General features: G+C 50.1%; 2 protein-coding genes across 2 annotated transcripts; both read right to left on the bottom strand.

The window, feature by feature from the left end:
• Positions 1 to 9,758: 9,758 nt before the first annotated feature.
• On the bottom strand, positions 9,759 to 15,311 carry LOC123023889 (HLA class II histocompatibility antigen, DR beta 5 chain-like). The gene is made up of 4 exons (XM_044431023.1): positions 15,263 to 15,311; positions 12,162 to 12,446; positions 11,010 to 11,067; positions 9,759 to 9,786 (listed from the first exon to the last, which is right to left on the bottom strand). Exons 1-4 carry the CDS (start codon positions 15,309 to 15,311, stop codon positions 9,759 to 9,761), a joined length of 420 nt encoding a protein of 139 aa, XP_044286958.1.
• A 1,924-nt stretch (positions 15,312 to 17,235) lies between these two features.
• Positions 17,236 to 22,341, bottom strand: LOC123023888 (H-2 class II histocompatibility antigen, E-S beta chain-like). Its single transcript, XM_044431022.1, has 5 exons — positions 22,251 to 22,341; positions 21,319 to 21,600; positions 18,814 to 19,095; positions 17,952 to 18,065; positions 17,236 to 17,342 (listed from the first exon to the last, which is right to left on the bottom strand). Exons 1-5 carry the CDS (start codon positions 22,339 to 22,341, stop codon positions 17,236 to 17,238), a joined length of 876 nt encoding a protein of 291 aa, XP_044286957.1.
• Between the last annotated feature and the right edge of the window lie 412 nt (positions 22,342 to 22,753).

Below are 22,753 nucleotides of genomic sequence, written 5' to 3'. Positions count from 1 at the left end.
AGTTTTGCTTCCTGATGCACCAGGCAGAGTCAGCGTTAACCCTAACCCCAACCCTAACCCAAAGCCTCCATCTGGCACGTGGCATTACGGGTGATTCCAAAATCCTTCAGCCCACAGCCAGGTGCTACACAGTCTCAGCATGCCTGGAATGGAAAGAATTCAGGACTGCCCAGGAATTTGAGGCTAGATCAGGACAGGACAAAACAGGACAGGGAGGTCAGCAACTTGTAGAGATTATGGGGCAAGGTGAAAAGCTGCAGGGCAGGGGGAGAGTCAGGGAGGAACTCTTGCCCCCCCCCCCATGACCTCTGAGCTCCCTCCTACCCCCTCTTCTGCATGTGAAGGCCTTGGCCATTTGCAACTTTTCTGAGATTAGAACCCACTGAATTTCATTGATCTGGCTGCCTCCATGTTTTGCTCTCTTCCAAGGGGCAGCTGCAAATTGCCAGGACCACAAGATCCCACTCTGGTGCCACCAGGGGACATCCACGAGTTTCATGGCAACAAATCAGACTTCGGAAAGGACAAAACATTTCCCGGGGTGCTTCCACCAGTCCGGGATGTTGGACATTTGTGCTCACGACTTGCAGTGTGTGTCCATCCCATTTGCACAAGGCAAATTCTCAGGGCCCCACGTCACATGAGGGAGTTGGGGGGACTCTGTCAATGGCCCCCAGGCAGGACAAGCCAGCAAGACATCCCTGCCAGAGCTTGACTCTGCTTCACCCCTGCAAAAAGGGGCCACTCAGTCACTCCACAGCCAGCAGCATCTTGCCATTGGTCCAGCAGAGCAAGGCTGAGGATAACTCGAGGTAGATGATCTTTACAACCCCACTGCCCTCCCAAGGGGAACCCTCCTGCAGGGCTCGGCTGAAGAGGAGTGTGCGGGACCAGAGTAACCCTCACAACTTCATTATCTCCAGGAAGGGATTCACTTGCCACCCCAATTTCCGTGGGCACCCCAATTTCTCAAGAGGACCTGCAGGACTGCCAGATGCAGTGGGGGAGGGCCCATTAGGGAAGGCTGCAAAGGACACAGAGAGCGGCCTTCGGGCAGCGCCAGACCCAGCTCCATCCACCCCACCTCCAGCAATGACTGGCAGCCACTCCACTTTGCTCATCTCATCAAAGGGGATTTTCTGATTTTTCACCATTCCAGCAAGAACAGAATTTATTAGCCCTCCATTGAATCACAGCACAGCCAGCCTGCAAGTGTGAGTGAAGCTTTCAGATCTCCAAGCCCCGGAATTGCAGCAGCTCTGGGGAAAACAGAAACTGGCCAGAAGCGACTCTCAGCGCTGTCCCATCAGGGGGCACCTGTCAGGTCCTTTGGGTGAGGAAGGGAACATGGCCTCTCCCAGGGCTTAACTGGGAACCAGGGACTCTGCAGGATGAGTCCCAACCAAGCCAAACAGTCTGGCTATGCAACCGAAATCCAGGGATGATGGGCAACCATGTTCTCAGCAGCAGTCAGGATGAATCCTCTCCCATCACCCCCCCACCCACCCAAGCAAAAGCAGACAGGAAATTAAGAAAAGCCAGCTAGTCTTTGCAGGAGTGGCTTCAGCTGTGGTTATCCTCATTGTGTCACTCTGCAACTTTCCAGCCCCTTTGCCTTTGCATCTCTCAAGGACAGAATCGAAAGGCTGAGCTCCAGCAGGAAGTACCGAAGTATCTTCTTTTCTGCCGCCCCAATGAGGAGGACTACCCAACCAGTGCTGCAGGGCAAGGGGTGGGAAAGATGACAGGAAAATTGCAGGGGGAAATAAAAATAGGAAATGGTAAATTCATGTTTGGAAAGTGCAGGGTAGAAAGAGGGTGGGGGTTGCTGACTTGTTTGGGGGCTTTTGCACCCAGCTACCCCTCCAGTTCCAGCCCCTCAAGCCACCCCCAGGCTGAGGGTCTTTCTGGAAGGCCTGTGAATGCAGCCATTCGAAATGCAAATTGAGGGCTCAATTTGGAGGGTGTGACAGGAGCAGACCAAGAGCAAGAAGGGTGGAGTAGGCCAGTCCCTGCTGGAACAAAGTCTGGCTGTGCTTCTCCTCCCTGTTTCTGAGCATGGCTAAAAACTCCCCTGTCACTGGCCAGTTTTTTTTTTTTTTTTTTTTTTTTTGCAGCTCAGGCCTCATTCCCACCCTCATCCCATCTGCAGCCACCCGCCCCCAAGGCCAGACATGTCTCTGCAAACATGCAAAAAGTGCCCCAAGACACTGGGTGGGCCCCCTTCAGACACACGTCCCCCACTCTGGACAAGCTTCATTGGAAAGGCCGGACAGAAATGGGGACCAGCGAATGGGAGAGGCCGTACCTGCAGGTTGCTGAATGGGAGATGCTAGAGAGAGAGAGAGAGAGAGAGAGAGAGAGAGAGAGAGAGAGAGAGATCAATACATGGAGGGAGGGGCTGATTCCTGAGCACCAAAGTTCACTTATTTCTCCCCCAGGCAACCACTCCTTCCTTCATCCTGCCCCCTCCTTGGTCTCTTGAACGAGTTGGGAGCTTTCTACCTCCTTTGACCCTTCCATTGTCAAGGAGAAATAAACGCCACTTCATGGGAAGGAATCAAGATGCAATATAAAGGGAGCAAGGAATGGAAGAAAAAGTTGCTGGAGCATATTACTGCCTTCCCAGTCGATGGAAACCTGAAGATGGAATTTTTGTCAGGCAAATAGTCACCATTTCAAGGATGCATGATGTCCTCATTATGGGCTTTTCAATTTCCTTGGTATCTGCTCAAAAGAAATTCTTCCAAACAGCCCCTCCATGTTGTTCCCAACATGTGCTGCTCATCACTTCACCCTACAAAAAGTAGGGCTCTCCTGGGCTTGAAACTAACCAGCTGGGAAGGCTTAGTGGACAGAGAGGCCACTAGGGGAACAATGGGGGGAAGTGACCGTGCCATACTTCAACCCTTAAGTATAAGGGAAGCAAAGTCAAGTGTAGCCTAACACGTACCCTGGACTTCAAGAAAGATGATTTAAATACACTCAGAACAGGGATAAGTGAAGTCCCATGGCAAGCAACTCTACTGGCGGAAGGATTCTGAAATGGGTGGAAATTTAAAAAAGGAAATTCCAAAGGAACAATCACAAATAATTCTGACCAAAAAGAGGGTAGAAGAGAAATGAAGAAGCCCATGTGGGCTTAAGGATGATCTGAAAACAAAAAGGGACTTGCACGGGAAGTGGAAGGAAGGAGGAATCATGGAGGAGGGGAAGAGCCCGAAGGATGGAGAAAGGCTAACGTTGTCCCTGTCTTCAAGAAGGGAAAGAAGAGCCTGAGAAGTTCAGCCCAGTCAGTCCAAATCAATCCATGGGAAATTCTGGAGAAGATCCTAAAGCAGTCAGTCTGCAAACACCCTGAAAGCATCACAGTGATGGCATCTCCGAATTATTTCTCGCAGACAGGTTTTGTGGAGAGCCACTCTTCCATTGATCACTGTTTGGTCCTACAGTATCTCCTGGACAAATTTGTCTAAAATAAAACAACCTCACTCTTTGCAGCCTTTGTACATCTCAAGGCTGACTTTGATTCCACCCGGAGCGTTAAACTGCAGAAGTTGGAGGCTCCACCACTGACCAGCACCTCCTCCGACTCGCTCAGACCTGCGTGGAGATGCTTCACTTCAGACAAGATGCGCTGCACACGGCCGGCTTTCAGGCACTGTTCCAATGCAAGGAGGGGGCAAATGAGGCCACGTCCTGGCCCCAATTTTCTTTAACTTCTACTTTAGCTCAGTGGTAGAGGAGTTAAACTGCATCGATTTTCACCCTTCAAAAACTGAAGGAACAAAACAATTTTTCTACATGCAGACAATGCAGCTCTTATCCAAGACTGACTCCAAGTGGGATCAGAATAGCATAACAGAAGGTGATTTCCTCCTGTGAGCAAGCAGTCCAGAGACTGATGATCAAAAAAGAAAAATCATGGCCTTTGCAAAAAGTCCAAAAGCCCAATTAGGGATGATAAATCGGCCTCACTCCAATGCCTCCCCACACAGGTGAGGGCTGTACCGGGGGAGCGGGCACGGATGGGGGGGGTGGGCGCAGCAGTGTCTTCTTCTTGTCAGCCACAGCCAGAGCCTATAGCTGAATGATGAGGGTCCAAAGGTGCAGAGCCATTTGGGGCCGTGAGGGGCCATGAGGGGCAGGGCTGGGCCAGGGATTCTGCCCTGGTTTTGGTTTTTGTTTTGTTTTGTTTTGTTTTTTGTGACAGTTTTGTATTATTTTAGATTTTAATTTAAAATTGGAGTGCCTGGGGAGCATGTGGGAGCCACCATTGGGGTGGTGATGGGCAGGGGAAGATATGGTGTTGGGGGTCCAACACGTCAGTATAGAAGGAGGAGGGACACATTTTTGATATCTGTCCCCTCTTCTGGTTATTCCCCCAAACAAAAGGTTCCTAGGTGTAATAACCATCCCCTGGGCCTGACAGTGCTGCTATTGAATGCCAGGTCAGTCCATAATAAAAACATCCCTCATTCACAACTTAATAATGGATGAAGGGCCAACCTGGTATGTATTACAGAGACCTGGGCAGAAGAAGAGGGAGATGTTCCCCCTCCCCCAATTATGTTCCCCTTCCCCCAATTATGCCCACCCAGGTATCTGATGCAGCACCAGCCATGCACAAAAGGAACGGGAGTGGGGGTGGTCATGGTTTGAGACCCAATTCCCCTTACAGGGCTTCCTGTTCCTTCGAAACCTGGCCTAGAGTGTTTGTACCTGGTGTTCGATGACTGAGACAGATTAGGGATTCTGCTGGTGTACAACTCACCCTTCTGCCCATCAGACTCTCCTGAGCTGACTGAGATTGTCTCGGACCTGTTTAAGACCCCAGGATGTTGGCCCTGGGGGACTTTAATTTCCATCCTGAGGCTGTTCTGACTGGGGAAGCTCTGTACTTCATGGAAGCCATGGGACTGTCTCAACATGTCTGCACAACCTATGAAAGAGGTCATACTCTGGACCTGGTTTTCTCAACAGGGCAGGAAGATGGTGATCTGGAAGTGAGGAATCTGATTCTAACTCCTTTGTCATGGTCAGATCACTTCCTCATGAGATTTGAGCTCGGGTTGACCTGTCTCTCTGTAAGGGTCGGACCACATTAAGATGGTCCACCCCCCAGAGTGTTATGGAACCAGAGGGATTCCTGAGGGCTCTGGGGGATTTTCAGGTTGATAAAGTTGTCTCTTCTGTTGATGCTCTGGTTGATTTTTGGAACGGGGAAATGACCAGGGCAATTGACATGATTTTTCACCAAAATTGACCCTGCAGCTAAGAGACAAAGAAGAGAGGAAACCCCTGAAAGAGATCTGCCCAATGTCTGTATGGAGGGGGACTCTCCCTCCAAACAATAACCTCCCCACCACCTAGGTTAGGGCTCTCCACTGTACTGTATTTTGTTACTTTGTTGTTCTTTGTTGTTCTTTGTTACTTTGTTTCAAATTTTTGGGGAAATAATGGGGAAATTTGACTTGCTCGCAACCAATACAGTTCATGATCAGAATCATGGAATGGATTAAGTTCATGAACCAAGGTACTCCTCTAAGTGATTTTGGCCCTCTCCTGGATGGGGTAGCACTCCCTCTAAAGGACAGGGTCTACAGCTTAGGAGTGCTCCTTGACCCAGAGCTGTCCCTGGAGGACCAGGTGACAGTGGTGGCGAGGAGCGATTTCCTTCAGCTTCGGCTGAAGTCCTTACTGACTAGCTGAGTCCTTTCCTGGACGAGCACTGCCTAGCAACAGTGACACACACTCTAGTAACCTCCCCGATGGACTCTGGCAACTCGCTGCACATGGGGCTGCCCTTGAAAATGGTCCAGATAATTCAGTTGGTACAAACTAAAGCTGTTAGATTGCTGATGGGGGCTGGTCATTATTCTCATATAAACACTGGTCCTTTACCAGGTACAATGGCTTCCAATTGAAGTCCAGGCCCAATTCAAGGTGCTGGTTCAAGTAAGACCCACAGTGAACATGTGGCTTTAAATGCCCAGAGGCGTTCTTCAGCAATAGCACAATTTATGAGGGGGGGGATTATTTATTTATTTATTTAAAACATTTCTATGCCGCCCCATCACAACAAAGCCTCGGGGCAACTCACAACACATAAATACTAAAATTATACAATAAATAATACAATAAATAACACCCCCCATCAGGGAAAAAATCAGGGCTAAAGGGAAAATGGCTGCTCTTTCCCTTTAGCCCTGCAATCACCCCATGCCAAAGTATTAGCTCAACTATTTTATGGCTCTCAACTGGGGCCCTTCCCAAATATTCATATACAGGAACGTGCACAAGGGATGTTTCCAGTGTAAGGTTTGATGGGAGCCTGGCCAGATCAAACGTGAGGCTGGGGTCTGATCACTGTCCTTGAGCACTGGCTCCAAGTTTCTGACTTTCCAGCTGGTCTCACCTCACTAATTTTGCAGGATGGCTTTAAATTGGGTGCTGTAAACTGGGCAGAAAAGAGCTTCTTTGGGCCGCTGCTGGAGGCCTCCATTAGATGTGGGTTTTGAGGAGGCAGCAGGAATCATCCAGCAGCACATTGCAGGGACTGAGAGCCAGACTGAGCTCCACAACATCTCTAAATTCGACCTCAGGGAGGACGACAGACACCTCGTGGCAGCCGTGCCCTGCCTTGCTCAGCTGGAATGGTATGAGCAGAGAGAGAGCATTGAGCTGGGCCCATCTTGATGGCCTTCCCTCAGCTGTGTTGGGGGGATGGCATAATAGGACCCCTGGCAGATTGTTCTTGCCCCTGCAGCATGGAGCAGAGGGAAAATGGATCAGATCTGCTCCAGAATATTCCCAGGGATTGTTTTCAAACTAGCCTGCCTGCAGTTTCCAGGATCTGCCCGTTTGCTCATGTTGAAGGTGGAGCGAGCATTAGCTCTTCTAAAGTCATCTTGTCCTCCACCCTCCTCCATGATTTCTCAGAGACAGATTCACAGTAAAGCAGAGCTGAAGGGGCCATAAGGCTGCTGCTATGTGCAGGACTCAAGTCACACCATCCCTCTAAGATGGATTTCCAGGTGCACTTGAGTGCCTTTTGTTTGGGAGAGCCTCCACCTCCCCAGATCAAGGCTTCCATTGTCATACTCTGGAAAGATCTCCTGATACCTAGCTGGAATCTGGCTTCCTGAAACTTGAACCTGTTGTTCTGTGTCCTGCACTATGGGATGATCAGGAAGAGATCCTTTCCTTCCCTTTGCGACAGTCTTTCAAGTACTTGCAGAGTGCCATCATGTCTCACCAACCAGTGCGGAGTAAGGGGAAACCAGCTCTTCACGGGATTTGGAAGCGCTTCTTCTTTTCATGCAGCCTAAAAGAGCATTTTCCATTTTTGCAGTTGCATCACTTTGTTGACTCATATTCAGCTTGTGATCTACAACTGGCATTGGTCCTGCTTGCCTGAGCCACCCACCTACACTCTGATTTGACTAGGGCCCTCCTGCCCCTCCTCAGCATGCCCTTCTGTGTTTCAGCTCAAGTCAAGCCTTTTCTGGAGCCAGACTCGATTCTTCTGCCATCTGCTGTATCTTTTGTTTTGGGGAAACAGCATGGAACTGGGCCTCTAACTTTTCTTTTTTTAAGTTCCCACCCACCTCTTTTCACTTGCCAGTGCATCTTTTTTTGAGTTTATTAAGATCAGTGTTCCCAAAATACAGACTACGTGCCAGCTGCACTCCACTTTCACTTCCCTTAAGATCAAGAACTCAAGTATGTTGTGGTAATTTCCCCCAAGTCCCCAAAAAGGCCCTTCATGATGGAGGAAGGTCCCTGACATGCATGTAAGAATTTATTGGGGAGATGTGGCTTGCAGGGTGAGAAAAGGCAGCATAGCCAGATCCTGCACTCCAGACATCCCAGAGTTAACACTGTAATGTGAGTCAAGCCAGCATAAAAAGTTAAAATGTTTGGATGAACTAATGCAATGAAGAGACAAAGGAGGCTGGAGGAAAATGAAGGACTGAATGCCTTTTTGGGAGCAGATAAATTCATTATCAATTATTTCAATTCTGGAGGAACAGAAACAGCATCTCAGTTCCACGAGAGCTGAAATAGAAACCCTGCTACAGAATTTAAAAAGGAGAAGCCCCAGGGTTTGAAGGTTTTACCACAGATTTGTGTAAGACATGTGAGACTGAAGTATTTCTGCATCACTAAAAAATGTTAAATTAAGGGGAGATGAAGCACCTAGCAAATTAGTGAGAAGATTAGCTATTCCAAAATCAGGAATTGATGGGGCACCCCATTTCATGTGTCAAGTAATTAGCTAGCAAAATTGTTGTCAACAGTCATGAGATTCACTCAAATAAATGACGGTACAGAAAATTACCGTTATTTTAGCCAAAAGATCAGGTACTTTTATAATAAAATACATGGGAGAAGAAATATGAAAAAGTATGCCGATTAGAATTGAGGAAAAATTTTAACTTTAATATGGAAATGGTATCTGATGACAGTAAGATTATTCTATATGGATAATTAATATGTGAGTGTATGTTTGAGATGTGGGCATAAAATGGGCACCTGTTTCCCTATGTGGTGAGAGTTTGAAAATATTAAGAAATTTTGGGGAATGGTTTTTAAGATAAGCAAGAAATTGAACATTCAAGTTGAAGCAGATTCCAAAATAGCATTGCAGTTAATATTTTACAAAAAGAAATGGAAATAAAATATCAAAAAATTAATAATTAATTTGGTATCATCAGCAAAAATGATAATAGCAAAGAATAGCAAGGAGAAATGGGATCTTCATTGAATGGTAGAAAGAAATTTGGAATATAGCTGCTAATGCGAAGTTGAAGTGGGATTAGGGTGAAAAAGACTGATGATTTTAATGATCTATGGATTTTGTTTCTTGAATGAGTACTAATAAAAAGGAAGGGTATTAAACCTTTGGTTGATTCAATAAATGCAGGTTTGGATGGAAGGGGGTATTCCTGAATGGGCAGAAAGTGAAAGCTAGAAGCAAAGAAGAAAGGAGAAATGAAGGTATAAATAGCCTCGGTCCCAGTGGCAGGATGCACAGGTTGTGTTTGCTTTTTTATATATGGGTTGTTGGGTTTTTTGTATTTTGTGTGGGGTTTTTTCTTTCAGTGTTACGATGCACAGTGGTACCTTGGCTCGTAAACTTAATCCATTCCAGGACTCTGGTCATGACCCAAATTGGTCATGAGCCAAGTCAAATTTTCCCATAAGGTTCAATGTAAATGAGGTCAATCTGTTCTGTAAATATTGTTTTTAATCACAGGGAAGACGAGCATGATCGTGGGCGTGCTCGGGGCGGGGGGAAGATGGGCACGATTGCAAGTGCGCTGGGGGAGATGGGGTGTGATCATGGTCACGCTTGTGCAGGGAAGACAGGCGTGATTTCAGCCATCACTGCCCTGAGCACGATCGCTGCCATCTCCCCCCCCCCCCCGAAAATGACCGTAATCACATCTGTGCAGGGAAGATGGGTGCAATCGTGATCTTCACCAGATGCGGAGTTCATGAGCTGAGGAAAAAATTTTCTGCAATTTCTGTTCATGACCCAATCTGGCCATGAACTGAGGTGTTCATGAGCTGAGGTACCACTGTACTTTAATCTTAATTAAAAATATTTTAATAAATAAATAAAAATAAATCTGATGTGCTTAAAGCGTCTGATCATATGGAATGGCAATACATATTTGAACTCATGACAGTGATGAATATGGGTGTGATGCTTATTACACTTATAAAATAAATTATATGGAGGTGCATATTCAGTAGTAACCATTAATGGTATGGATTCTGAAAAATTCAGGAAGGGCAATCAATTATGAGCATTGATATTTGACTTTCTCTAAGAACCACTGGCAGCTGGGCTCAGAGAAAACACTAATAAGAATAAAAGCTAAGCAACAGAACATGAATTGATGTGCGGATGATGGGCTTCCTTTTTTAGAAACCCTATTAAAACATTAGAGCATGGGTCCTCAAATTTTGGCCCGTGGGACGAATGTGGCCCACCATGGCCATTTATCCAGCCCACCTCAGAGGTTTTGGACTTGCTGCCTGCCCGGCACCTGCCTTGCCCCGTATGTGGGGAAGTGATGACTTGCTTGCACGGAGGTTGTTTTGGACTCACTTGGAGAAAACAATCTTCAAGAGAGCAAGCCACTGCCTTGCGCACCTACCTGATGGCACCTGCCTGCTCCTGCCGGTGCCTCACCTCACCTTGATGCACCTGTGCGCCCCGCCAGCACCACCTTTCCAGCCCATGCACAGCACTGGCATCTGTCAACTGGCCCCTTGGAGGAAAAGTTTGAGGATCCCTGAATTAGAACCTCTAATACAAATATTGGAAACATTCAAGGGCTACAGAGATGAAAATGAATTATGAGAAATGTAAAGCATTCTGTATAAATATGTCTGTAGAAAACAATAAGAAATTCAAAGAATGCCTATTACAGACCTTTGATACTTTATATTTGTGTAAAGGGAAACATTAAGAAAGGGCCCAGATTCAATTTATTTGTGTCAGGCAAGCTTGAAATAGTAAAATTTTAGATATTACCAAAATGCTTCATTCTATTTCAAAATATTAATTAATTAATTAGGAGAACTTATATGCTGCCCCATTCGCATAAGCCTTGGGGCGGCTTCCAAACATAACTAAATATAAATGATACAATTACATAAAATATTGGAGACATTCTGGTGAGAAATTATTAAAATCAATAAAGTTAACAATTAAAATAACATTTAAATAAAAAGGTCTTGGCCTGGCGCCAAAAAGCAAATAACGATGGTGCCAGGCGGACCTCTTTGGGGAGCGCATTCCATAAGTTGGGCGCCACCACAGAGAAAGCCCTCCTTTGGGTACTCATCCGCCTAATTTCCTTCATGGAGGGTTCCCGGAGAAGGGCCTCTGCCGCTGATCTCAAGGGGCGGGAGGGAATATATGGACGTAAGCGCTCCTTTAGGTAACCAGGTCCCAAGCCATTAAGGGCTTCATAGGTGATAAGCAGCACCTTGAATTGGGCCCAGACTTCAATGGGGAGCCATTGAAGCTGATGGAGTACTGGAGTTCTGTGAGCACAACGCCCAGTCACCGTCAGCAACCTGGCAGCTCTATTTTGCGCCATCTGAAGTATCCGGAACCTTTTCAAGGGCAGCCCCACGTAGAGAGCGTTACAGAAGTCTAATCGGGAAGTAACCAATGCATGTGTCACTGTCGCCAGGCAGTCTTTCTCCAAGTAAGGACACAGCTGATGGATCAGCCGAAGCTGAAAGAAAGCATTCTTTGCCACCGCTGTCACTTGAGCTTCCAAGTTAACTCTGGATCTAGGAGCACTCCCAAGCTGCAGACCCTGTCCTTAAGGAGTGCAAGGAGGGAGTGCAACCCCTTAAGGGAGTGCAACCCCATTCAGGACAAGGTTGAAGTCCCCCACCCCGAAGCCTGATCTGCCTACCAACAAGACCTCCATCTCATCTGGATTGAGCTTCAGTTTATTGGCCCTCATCCAGTCCATTACCTCAGCCAGGCACTGGTTCAGTACAGCTACTGCCTCACCTGGATTGGTTGCGAATGAGAGGTAGAGCTGGCTATCATCAGCGTACTGATGACTCCACAGCCCACACCTCCTTATGACCTCTCCCAGTGGTTTCATGTAGATGTTGAATAACAAAGGGGACAAAATGGACCCCTGCGGTACTCCATGGCATAACTGCCATGGCGCAGAGCCATAGTCCCCCAGCACCACCTTCTGGAATCGGCCGTTGAGATAGGAGCAGAACCACTGCAAAGCAGTACCTCCTACTCCCAATCCCACTAGCCTCTCCAGAAGGATACCATGGTCAATGGTATCAAAAGCTGCTGAGAGGTCCAGGAGAACCAACAGGGATGCACTCCCCCTGTCCTTCTCCCTGCACAGGTCGTCATACAGGGCGACCAAGGCAGATTCAGTACCATACCTAGGTCTGAAGCCGGACTGAAATGGGTCCAGAAATATTCCTTTGTATTCAGGTGTTAACAAAAAACAAAATTGCCCAAGGATCACTGCTTAATAGTAGCAGTGATCCTCCCAGGGCCAGCATTGCATGGGGGATTGTTTGGGGACTGGAAGGAGGGGCTGAGGCAGGACAGGTGGGGATGGGGAAGGGCCTCCCCCGAAAAGACTCACCTCTCCTGCCCACCATGCGCCCGGTGGCAGCCACGCCGTAGTTGTGCCAGCAGAAAGTGTCCACGGCTTCCCGTCTGTACTCCAGCCTCTCCTTCTGGCTGTTCCAGAGCTCGACATCATGCTCCCCCAGCGGTGTCACGGCCACAAACTTGTCCAGATCACTGTCAAAGTAGTTGGTCTCCTGCCGGTAGTAGAAGTGCCTCTGCAGGAAGCACACCTGCTCCTGCCCCATCACCTTGGAGAAGTGGCACTCCAACTTCTCCTGGGCCAGGAACTGCCCCGGTGCTACAGGTGGAAGAGGGACCCCCTACCCAGGCTTTAAGGGGGGTGGTGTAGCCCAGACCAGACTCCTCATGGGCACATTCACTGGTTCCTCCTGGGCCAAGCACTTGCAGAAAAAGGCCTGTGCCCTCTTCCCCATCCACCTGGCAGCCAATCATAAAGCTGTCCTTGCCACAGGGAGCCAAAACATCCACCCCTGACGCACACAGACTTCTGCCCTCCCCAATCTGTCTTCAACAACCCTGCAATGTAGGTTGAGTTGAGAGGCAGAGGCTGCTGCCGAGTCAGGTAGGGAGCTCCGTGCTCGGGTCAGAATGGGAACCTGGATCACCAGAATCCCAGCCTTGCGCTGTAGTCACTGAACCTCACAGCCTCCCTCAAAGTAGCCATCCCACGAAGCTGATCGGAGAATTCAGGACGGATCAAAGGAGGGAGGGTTAACTGTGGGATTCACCTCCTCAAGAGGCAGAGGGGGCATGAAATGGGGATGGGACAAATTCATGCAGGAGAACACTATGCCAGGCTGCTAGTCCTCATGGCTCTGGGCAACCCTCAGTGTGCCATACATAGCACCTGGAAGGGAACAGGGGTGCTGTAGCTCTCATGCACTTCTTGTGAGTTTCCCAGGGGAGGAGACCGGGAGTGCTGGTCTGCATGAACTCCCCCTCCTTACACACACACAGCAGCTGACCCAACAAGTGAAAATTTCTTCTCTTTGTGCCTTTCCACCAGCCTTCCCAATGGGCTTCCCTCCGGATCTGTTGAACAGTAACACCCACTGTGCAATGCCAGGCAGACAGGTCAGGCCTGCTTAATGCTAAGCATCTTGTGTCCCAGTTGGACTTCTGCTTGACATCATGGATGTTGGAACGATTCTTGCCTAATCCACTTGGATCACATGACACTGAGGCAAACATTCCCCACTCTCACACCTGATTGCTGCGGACACCGAGTTCTTTGTGGGATGGGGGTTCCTCTGCCTTCAGCAGCAGCAGCTTGTCCAGCATGGAGAGCAGAGAGGAGGAGAGCTCCCCCTGTTGAACTGCCACCTGCAGTTCTGTCCCCTCCCTACATCCTGTCCCTCCTTCCCTCCCCTTCAAAGCATCTAGGGAGCAGCCAATTCACCCCCCTCCCTGGAAAAGCACCCCAAGCCCTGTTGGGGACTAGCTTCTCGGAGTCCCCGTGCAAGGATAGAATGGTGGAGAACAAGTTCCGGGGGTCCCACCACTCTTCTCCACCCAGTCCTCCCTCCCCGCTTCCCAAATCCCTCTTGTCCCTTTCCCCCCACCACAGACCCAAAGTTTCACCCTCAGAGCAACAGAGGAGAAACAGAAAGAGCCAAAGAAGACCAGCGAGAGACGGAGAGACTCTGCGAAGGGCACTGCAGCCTGGAATTCGGGGTTGCCAAGGACAGGCCATCCTCGGGGCTTTGTTCAGCATCACTGGGAGAATCCACGCAGACCCCATGGCTGCTGCTGCCCCACAGGTGGATGAAGGACATCCGCTTCAGGTTCAGAAGGGAAACTTTTTCTTTTATTTAGCAGCAGCAGAGTGAGGGGATGGGAGACAGGACAAAGCCCTGAGGGGGTGTAGAAAAGCACCAATGAGAGTTTTCTCTTGTGCAGCATCATCAGTCTCCAGGCAGAGGGAGCTGGACTTTGGCAATCCTAGATGATTAGGTTTGAATTCAAAGGGAGTCAGTGGAAGCTCTGTATCTATGTGGCAGGCAGCGGGGTGGGGAGATTAATCAGGACCCCCCTGACTTCCTCCTCTTGCCAGGATGGCTGAGATGCAGGTCATGGGGGGTGGGGGAATTAGGGAGTAGGGAAGGGCCACAGTCAAAAAGATCAGGTATGAGATGGCCAGAAGCCTCATGATCTGAGAGTGGGGTCTCTGTGGGATGGAAGGCTGGCTGGGGTGGGGGATCCATGTCCCCTCCACCTTTTTCATCTACTCTTCCTGTAGGGCTGCTCCCCAGACTGCATCCTCAGTGGGTCTTCCTGGGATGGATGCAGAGCCTCTTTCACCAAGGGGGCCGGACTCTGGGGCTGGGTTCACAGAGAAAGGGAAGCCACGGAGGTTCCTGCCACAGGGTGGTCTCTTGAGGTGGCTGATCCATGGCCTTGACCTGCTGCTCAACACTTTTGCTTTTCCAGGAACTAGGGGAGGAACAAGGGCGTGTGGTGTGGATGTCGGGCTTTGCCAGGGCTTATTTGGTCATCTGAACCTGGACACAGAGTTTTTATGTGACTACCATAGAGTCCAGTAGAAGGAACAGCAAATGAAGGAGACCGTCTTGTCATGCATCCTCTATATGCTGACCAATCATAAAGAGACAGGCATGGTAGACAGTACCAGTGCACCCTGGGAATGAACAACAGCAGCAAAGGGTGCAGGGATACGTGCCACCAGCACTGGGGGGTGGGGCTCAGCTGGAGCCCTGTGGCCACTTCTGGGCACCAAGAGTAGGGGAGGGATGCAAACAAGCTGGGGAGGGTCAGGGGAGGGCACTGAAGATGATCCTGGGCTGGAAATGAAACCCTGCAAGGAAACACAGGAAGAGCTGGGCATGTTTAGCCTGGAGAAGAGAAGAGGGAAGGGAGGAAGGCCAGGATCTTTCTCCATCATCCCCAAGTGCAGGATATGGACTGAGGGGCTCCAGTTGCAGGAAGCAGATTCTGGCTACAGATCAGGAAGTACTTCTGGACTGCGAGGGCAGTACAGAAATGGAATGAAGGACCCAGGGAGGTTTAGGGCTCTCCCACAGGAGGCTTCCAAGGTGCAGCTGGACCTGAGAGGGATGGTTCAACTTGGGGTACTGAGCAGGGCATTGTCCAAGTGAGTTCTGATCCCGTCCAGCTCTGCCATCCTGTGAGCCTGTGGGAAGCCACATCCAGCCCTGCTGGGTTATGGGGCTCCCCTATGCATGCCTGGACCCAAATAAGATCCACAAGACTCCGGGAGGAGCTGAGAGGGGTTGCACCCCCAATCCCAGTATTCCCCGGCCAGCAGGACTTGCTAGAGCATGCTGGGAATTGGAGGCCTCCTTTATTGGCGTTGCCTGTTTGTTTCCTTTTCGTAACAGGATGCAGCCTCTGTTTTCATGGGGAATCTTCCTGCTTGGAGCCTGGATCAGGTCCAGAAGGGGAAATGGAAGAGCAAAGCTGTAATGCAGCAAAACCAAAGTGGCAATGAATAAAAAAAGAGTAAAAAAACTAAACCAGGAAAAGAAAAGGCATTTCCTGGTGCTCAGGTGGGACCTTGGGCATGCCAAGGTGGTGCTGGACAGCTGGCCCCAGCCCCTCCCTCGGGGTCAGGCATTCCACAACTGGGGGCCAACACAGAAAATGTCCACCAGTTACATGAATATGACCCTCCTTGGGAGCACTCTGGAGGCACATGGGTTCTTGGGCTGAGGAAAGTAGATGTGGGTGCGGGAGGCCCTGCTAGGTCTCATCCTGCACCTGGGCCCTTCCAAGTCTCTTTGCAAGCCAGCAAATTTTTGTGATGAGTCTGCAGACCCTCTCAATGTGAAATGCTACAAACAGAGATGATTATTATTATTATTATTATTATTATTATTATTATTATAACATTTCTATGCTGCCGCTTGCCGAAGCCTCGGGGTGGCTTACAACACAATAAGATACATTCAAATACAATAGAACATAATAAATTACCACTTAAATACAAAAATACAAAAAATACACTGAGATACAATAATATAAAATTAAAATTAACAGTATAAAATAAGTAAATAAAGAATATAGGAGGAGAAAAGAGAAGGAAGAAGAAGTTGCCCTGGCCAGATCATATGTTTTAACAATTAAAATGATGTTTAAATAAAAAGGTCTTTACCTGGCGCCGAAAAACCAGTAACGATGGTGCCAGGCGGACCTCTTTGGGGATTGAATTCCATAGGTTGGGTGCCACCGCAGAGAAAGCCCTCCTCCGAGTACTTACTCTCCTAATTTCTTTCATGGAGGGTTCCCGGAGAAGGGACTCTCCCGCAGATCTCAAGGGGTGGTCGGGCATATACGGATGTAAGCGCTCGTTCAGAAAACAGATTAGAAACAGAAGTGATTTTATTCATGTATTGGGACAATATGGCACCTTTTTCTTTTTTAAGGACTCATAGAATGATAGAACATTGGGGTTGGAAGGGGCCATGAAGGCAATTGGATTCAACCTGCTGCTGTTGCAGGTCACCAAGTTACACAATCCCACTCAGAGAGTGGCCTCATATCTTTTGAAAGCCTCCAATGTGGGAGAACCCACTGTCTTTCCAGGCAGCTGGTTACACTGCTGTATTGATTTGAAAGTGAGGAAACTTCTCCTGATGTCCAGCCTGAATCTGGGTTGTCGCAAGATGAATTGATTCCTTCATGTCCTAGACTCTGACATTGGCAAGATGAAATCTTGACCTTCCTCTTTTTGGCATTCTTTGAGGGACTTCTAGAAGGATCTCATGTCCCCCCTCAGTCTTCTCTTTTCAAGGCTGAAGACGCCCAGTTCTCTCAGTCTCTCCTCATAGGGCAGTGTTTCCAAACCCTGAATCATTTTTGTTATCCTCCACCGGACCCTTTCTAATTTTTCTGCATCTTCCTCAAATTTTGGTGCCCAGAAGTGGACACAGAATTTTTGATGTGCTCTGGCTAGTGCTGAGTAGAAAGGAACTATTATTTCTCATGTTTGGAAGTGATACTTCTATTAATGAATTCCGGTATAGGATTTGCCCTTTTTTAGCAGGCATGTCATATGGTTGGGTTATGTATCTTCAGAAAGTATCTTTTTAAGACTCTTCAGAAAGGCAGAGCAGAACTGGGGACAAGCAACTGGGGAGAAGGTGGGGAGGGGCCGGACCTTCAGGTTGCTGGACAGGAGATGCTAGAGAGAGAGCTAGAGAGAGAAAGAGAGTTTAATACATGGAAGGAGGGGCTGCTTCCTGAGGACCAAAGCAGCTCCTCAAAGCAAAAGCTGCTGAAGACTTTCCTTGGCTCAGCCCAAATTCCCCATTTCTGCAAAATACAAACTGCCTTCCCAGGAAAGCTGCTGGGCTGAGAGGGACACCTGTTTGGAGGGAGGATTTCTAGCCAAGCCCCTCATGGAGGCCTTCTGGTCTTCTGGGATATGGAGGGCACTTAATCTGGGGCCCCCATCCTGTGTCCCTTGATGCCCATGGGAACCTGTGCAGGCTCCATGCATGTCCTGCTGTAGATTTGGGGAGGGTCCACCTTTTGGAGTTAAGAGCGCCCCTTCCATAGAAATGGCTCCAATTCATGAACGACCAACAAGGACACAAGTTCCTAATTTGATGTGCCTAAAAGTATAGGAGTGTTACCTTTGAATGTGAAAGGCTTTGGAAATGGAATTCAATGGAAAAGAATTTTCCCTTGGCATACAGGTTGAATCCCACCAGCATCTTCAGAGGAAAGGGGACTGGAAATACATCTCTTTCCCTGGACCTGTCCCCACAAGTTCCTCAGGTGCCCTCCAGTGCCCCCTTACCTTTCTTGCTCCTCAGGTAGCAGGTGAGCCCCACAGTCACGAAGACCAGGCCCAGCAGGGCCCCCACGATCCCCATCCACACTTTCCTCCTGGCAGACTCTGATGTCCGTGGCTCTGAGGAAAGTGGAAGGGAGACTCACGTGAGAGCCAGATCAGGGCCAGGCTTGGCCTTTCAGCCCCACGGATTGGCAGGAGGGCCCATTCCATGAGCTACACATGAGGGGTCTTTTTCAGCCACACTGCTAGCCTTTTGGGGGTTGAGAGAGTCCATTCCAGTCTGCAGTGGCTGCATGGCTGAGTTCATGTTTCCAGCCCTTCCATGTGCATCTGAAGCACCACACTGGGAAGGAGGGCAAGGGAGTCCAGAGTGGAGACATAGAATTGGCGGTGAGAGACTGAAATATTCTGGGAACCCAGTGGGATTCCTGCAGCAGCTCTGGACTGGTGGTGGATGAGGGGGAGCTTCCAATTTCTCCTCCAGGAGTCCCTCAGCCACCCCATGGCTCCTACTGCTCCCCGCAGAGCCAAACCCTCAGACTGAGTTGCCTCCAGAGTGGACCCTCCCTGCCTCCCCCAAATCCAGCCAGAGACCCTTCAGGGAAGTCCATGAAGAGGACCAAAGCACAGCACACCCCCACCCCTGCCCCACATGGGGTAATTCCAAAGAAAAAGCATTCTTGTATGGGTGCTCATCACCAATGCAATCCAGCTGAAGACAGCCTCTCAGGATGGACCCCCTGATAAGGGGACTCCACTGGGAAGAGTGCAGCTGCCCTGCCCCTGGCCCAGCTCAGGGATGGGGAATATCCACCCAGCTTCCAGGAGTGCCCCCGCAGAGGGAAGGGAGGGAGGAGGGCCGTACCCCACTGCACGGTGAGGAGTGTCTCCAGGCTGGAGTGCTCCACCTGGCAGGCATAGATGTCTCCCCGCTGGGGGGTGTCCTCCAGCATCACCTGGGTCTGGTACGTCCAGTCCCCATTGTGCAGCTCCTCCCCGTAGAAGACCCCCTCCGTCGCCCGTCGCCCGTTCTTCAGCCAGCGGATCTCGATCTCCTGGGGGTAGAAGCTGGCCGCAGTGCAGAGCAGCAGGGTGTGGGGGGAGAGGGGGTCGTCCTTGGTGGGGGAGATGGTGACCGTGGGCTGGACTTGGGGGGAGGAGGGGTGAGATATGAGAGGAGTGCAAGAGCGGAGGGAAGAGTGGAGAGGGATGGGGAAGAGGAGGGGTATTTCTAGGATAGACCAGGCCAGCACTTTCCTTTCTCCTCAGCCAGCCCAGCATCCCTCTGGGGCATCACAAAGTTGTCCCCATGGCCAACCATGCCATCTGGCCTTCCTCATGGACATGGCTCTTGTGTCACAGATTATGAGAAGATTTAGCGGAATTGGAATTGTAGCTGAGAAACAGTGAAATGCACTTCCTCATTATGAAATGCCAACTCAAGCAGTTCAAAACATGGTTTTAAATTTGGGAAGATGAAAGAGTTAACACTAGCACCACACAGAGAAAGGAGCAGCGTCACAAAGCATTCTTGGTAGCTGATGTTAAAAACAAGTCAGCCAGGCTGTTTGGATCGCGTCTAAGTTGGAAATGTTGTTTTTGCTCCCCACTCACTAGAAAAATGGGCCCAGAGGGAGGCAGGGAGAGGGCCCTTGGTCATCTGGACTGCCATCTTGGCCTCCCCGCTTTGCATAACTCCAACGGAGTCAATTCTCACCAGTAAACAAAAAAATGCCCCCATTTGGAACATTTGGAATGGAATGGCCCCATTTCCAGCTGCAACCCAAGGACCTGGGTACCCACCTTCCTTGGCCTTAGTGAGCAGGACAATGGATGTGGGATTGCTTCACCACAAAATCTTGTCCTCTCCTCCCTGCCACCCAGGCATGATATGATTTCTCTGCTCATTAGTGGATATAGACATATATGGGGAAGAGCAGAATCTCAAAGGAGGAGATTTAGTGATTTGGATGGGGAACTCCCACCTCCTGAGGAGGTGGACATAGAAACATAGCAATTGAGTGAGTCAGAAGGGGTCTCCTGGGCCATCTAGTCTGACCCTCGGCTCCAGCCAGCTCTGGTCATGTTCATCATCGCAGTCGTAGTGTGGCCCAGTTGGGGTCTCTGAGGGGGAGAACTCCTCCCTGCATGGATAGATGCAGAAGGGTTCATAAAGAGAGCTCTGGGTGAAGAATGCCTGAGTGGGTTCACAATTTCACTTTGTGCCTGCTCAGAGACTTGTGTGTAAAATGAAGACATTTGGCAAAGAAATGCTGGTGAGACAATTTCTGCTGGAAGGAGAAGCCCAGCTCACAATGTTGCTCCATGTCCCACCCCTAAGAATGATGAGTGCCCGCCCCCACACGTGCCTGGATCTGAGGAAGAGGCAAATGCATGCCTTCAAACGCGCATGTTTCAGTGCTCCTCTGGGCATGAGCTTTGCACAGGCCTTGGCAGCATTCAAGTCACGAAGGGGCTGCTCTGAACTAGGTGGGGGCTTGTTCATATCCCCCACTGCCACCCCCATGGCCTCCCACTGAGTTAAATGGGCTTGCATAAAGGGACTGAAGGAGGGGAGGGGCTCGAAGGGGTTATGAGATGGGGCAAATTTTCTCAAGGGGGATCTTTTTGCAGCCCCCATTCCCCATGGCAAGGAGGGCTGAGAAGAGAAGACTAAGTGGGGGGGGGGGACATGATAGCACTCTATAGTACTCTAATTCATGAGAAGTAGTAGTTCCTCTATACTCTTCACGAGTCATATCTCACTGGAATCTTGCGTCCAGTTCTCGTCACCAAGGTTGAAGAAAGATGCAGGTAATTTAGAAAGGGTCCAGAGGAGGACAACAAAATGATCCAGGGTTTGGAAACACTGCTCTGTGAGGGGACACTGAGGTAACTGGGCATGTTCAGCCTTGAGAAGGAAAGACTGAGGGGGGATATGAGATCCCTCTAGAAGTACCTCAAAGTCTGTGTCAAGATCTCTTCTTGCTGATGTCAGACTATAGGACACGGAATGATCAATTCAAGTTGTGGGAACCCAGATTCAGGCAGGACATCAGGAAAAGCTTCCTCTCTGTCAGAGCAATATGACAGTGGAACCAGCTGCCTGGAGAGGTGCTGGGATCCTCCACACTGGAGGCATTTGAAAAGAAACTGGACAGCTGTCTGAGTGGGATGGTGTGACTGGATGTCCTGTAAGAGGACCTGAGGGTCTTTGGGACTCCTTCCATTTCCATCATTCTGTGATGGAGGGGCTGGAATGGGGCCTGGGCACCCAGTCACATGCCTTCAGTGCTTGGAAAGACTGCTCTTCTCTGCTGCTCTGGCCCCACTTGCCTGCCTGCCCCATACGGGACACTCCTAGACTCACCACGCCGAGCATGGGCAAGTGTTCCCAGGATCTGGAAGTTGTGTCGACAGAAGCGATCCACCTCACTCCTCTTGTAGTGCACCAGCTCCTTCTGGCTGTTCCAGTAATTGGCCGCGGGCTCCCCCAGTGGCGTGACGGCCTCGTACCTGCCCAGGGTGCTGTCGAAATGCACGATCTCCTGCCGGTCATAGATGTATCTGTCAAAAAAGTGCACCTGCTCCTGCCCCATCGCGTTGGAGAAGCGGCACTCGTAGGTCCACTGGGCCAGGAACTGCCGTGGGGCTGTGTGGGGGACAGAAAGGAGAAGGTGAGGAGAAGGGAGGTGGTGTCAGTTGCAGATCGTGGGGCACCCAGTAGCCCCCTCCGCAGCAGAAGGTGAGAGCCCCCCCACCACCACCACAAGGGCAGCTCTGAGGTACATGCAGCCGCTTGGCGGGGCCTGGATTGCGCCAGCCGATCTGGCACCATGCTGCACTATTAAAGATGTAAGTTTCCAGTCCTTCAGGGGTTGAAAGCGGGCAGCAGCATGTCCCAGCAGGCACTCTCCAGCCGATTGTCTTCAGAGCAAGGAGCTTCCCCACCTCCCGGCGCCTGCAGCCAGCGAGGAAAACCTGACCAGATCGACAGCAACCCCTGGAACTGAATCGACTGCCTTTTCCTTGCACTTGCAGTGCGCAAATGTACAAGTGACAGAATGCAGGCAGGGCCAAGCTGTCACACCCAGGGCTGGTCCCAGGGCTGGGGGAGGCCTGTCCGGTGCTGCAGGGGCATGGGGAGGAGAGATCAAGGGCTTGACAGGGTTGGGAAGTGACTCTTTCATTTGTGCGCCCCGAAGTGGGCAGCCGCCTCCCATCAGGGCCTCATTGTCAGGGGAAGCGGCTTTGACACCCCTCTGGGAGAATGGGTCCCTCCTGCCCCCTCCCTCTCCTCACCTGGGGGCTTCTGCCCTCCCTCAGTGCCAGGGACCAGAGGTAGCTCCAGCAGCACTCCCAGAATCACTGCAAGAACCCACGCGGGCCCCATGACCGCTGCCGCCTCTGACCCACAACAATCACAAGCAGAAATAGGCTTCCAGGCGCAGAAGGGAAACTTGTGGTTCTTTCTGCGGGGTGGGAGAAGAACAACGCAATTTTTCCAAGTTGCTGTGAGGGTGCAGAAACACCAATGAAAATCCTCTCTTCTGTAGTGTCATCAGTTTCCAGGAAGAAGCACAGCTGGCTTGTCCCTGTTGAGACAGATGTGGGGCTGCGGAAGACAGCGGAGGCACGTGTGGTGCATTAAGGATGCCCCGCCTTTCTGCCGGGTCAGGTGGGCTGTCCCAGGCGGTGCTCCAGAGCGGAAACCCAATTTTAAGCAGGGGGGCCATCAGCTGGGCAGATGTGCTGGCTGCAGTTCCAACAAACAGCAAGAGGGGGTGCTGATGTTGTGGGCTCTC

The sequence above is a fragment of the Varanus komodoensis genome, unplaced genomic scaffold, assembly GCF_004798865.1.
Source record: "Varanus komodoensis strain SLA01 unplaced genomic scaffold, ASM479886v1 scaffold211, whole genome shotgun sequence".
NCBI classification, from domain to species: domain Eukaryota; kingdom Metazoa; phylum Chordata; class Lepidosauria; order Squamata; family Varanidae; genus Varanus; species Varanus komodoensis.
Note: the sequence above shows the minus strand (reverse complement) of the source record. Positions and strands in the feature narration are given on the sequence as shown.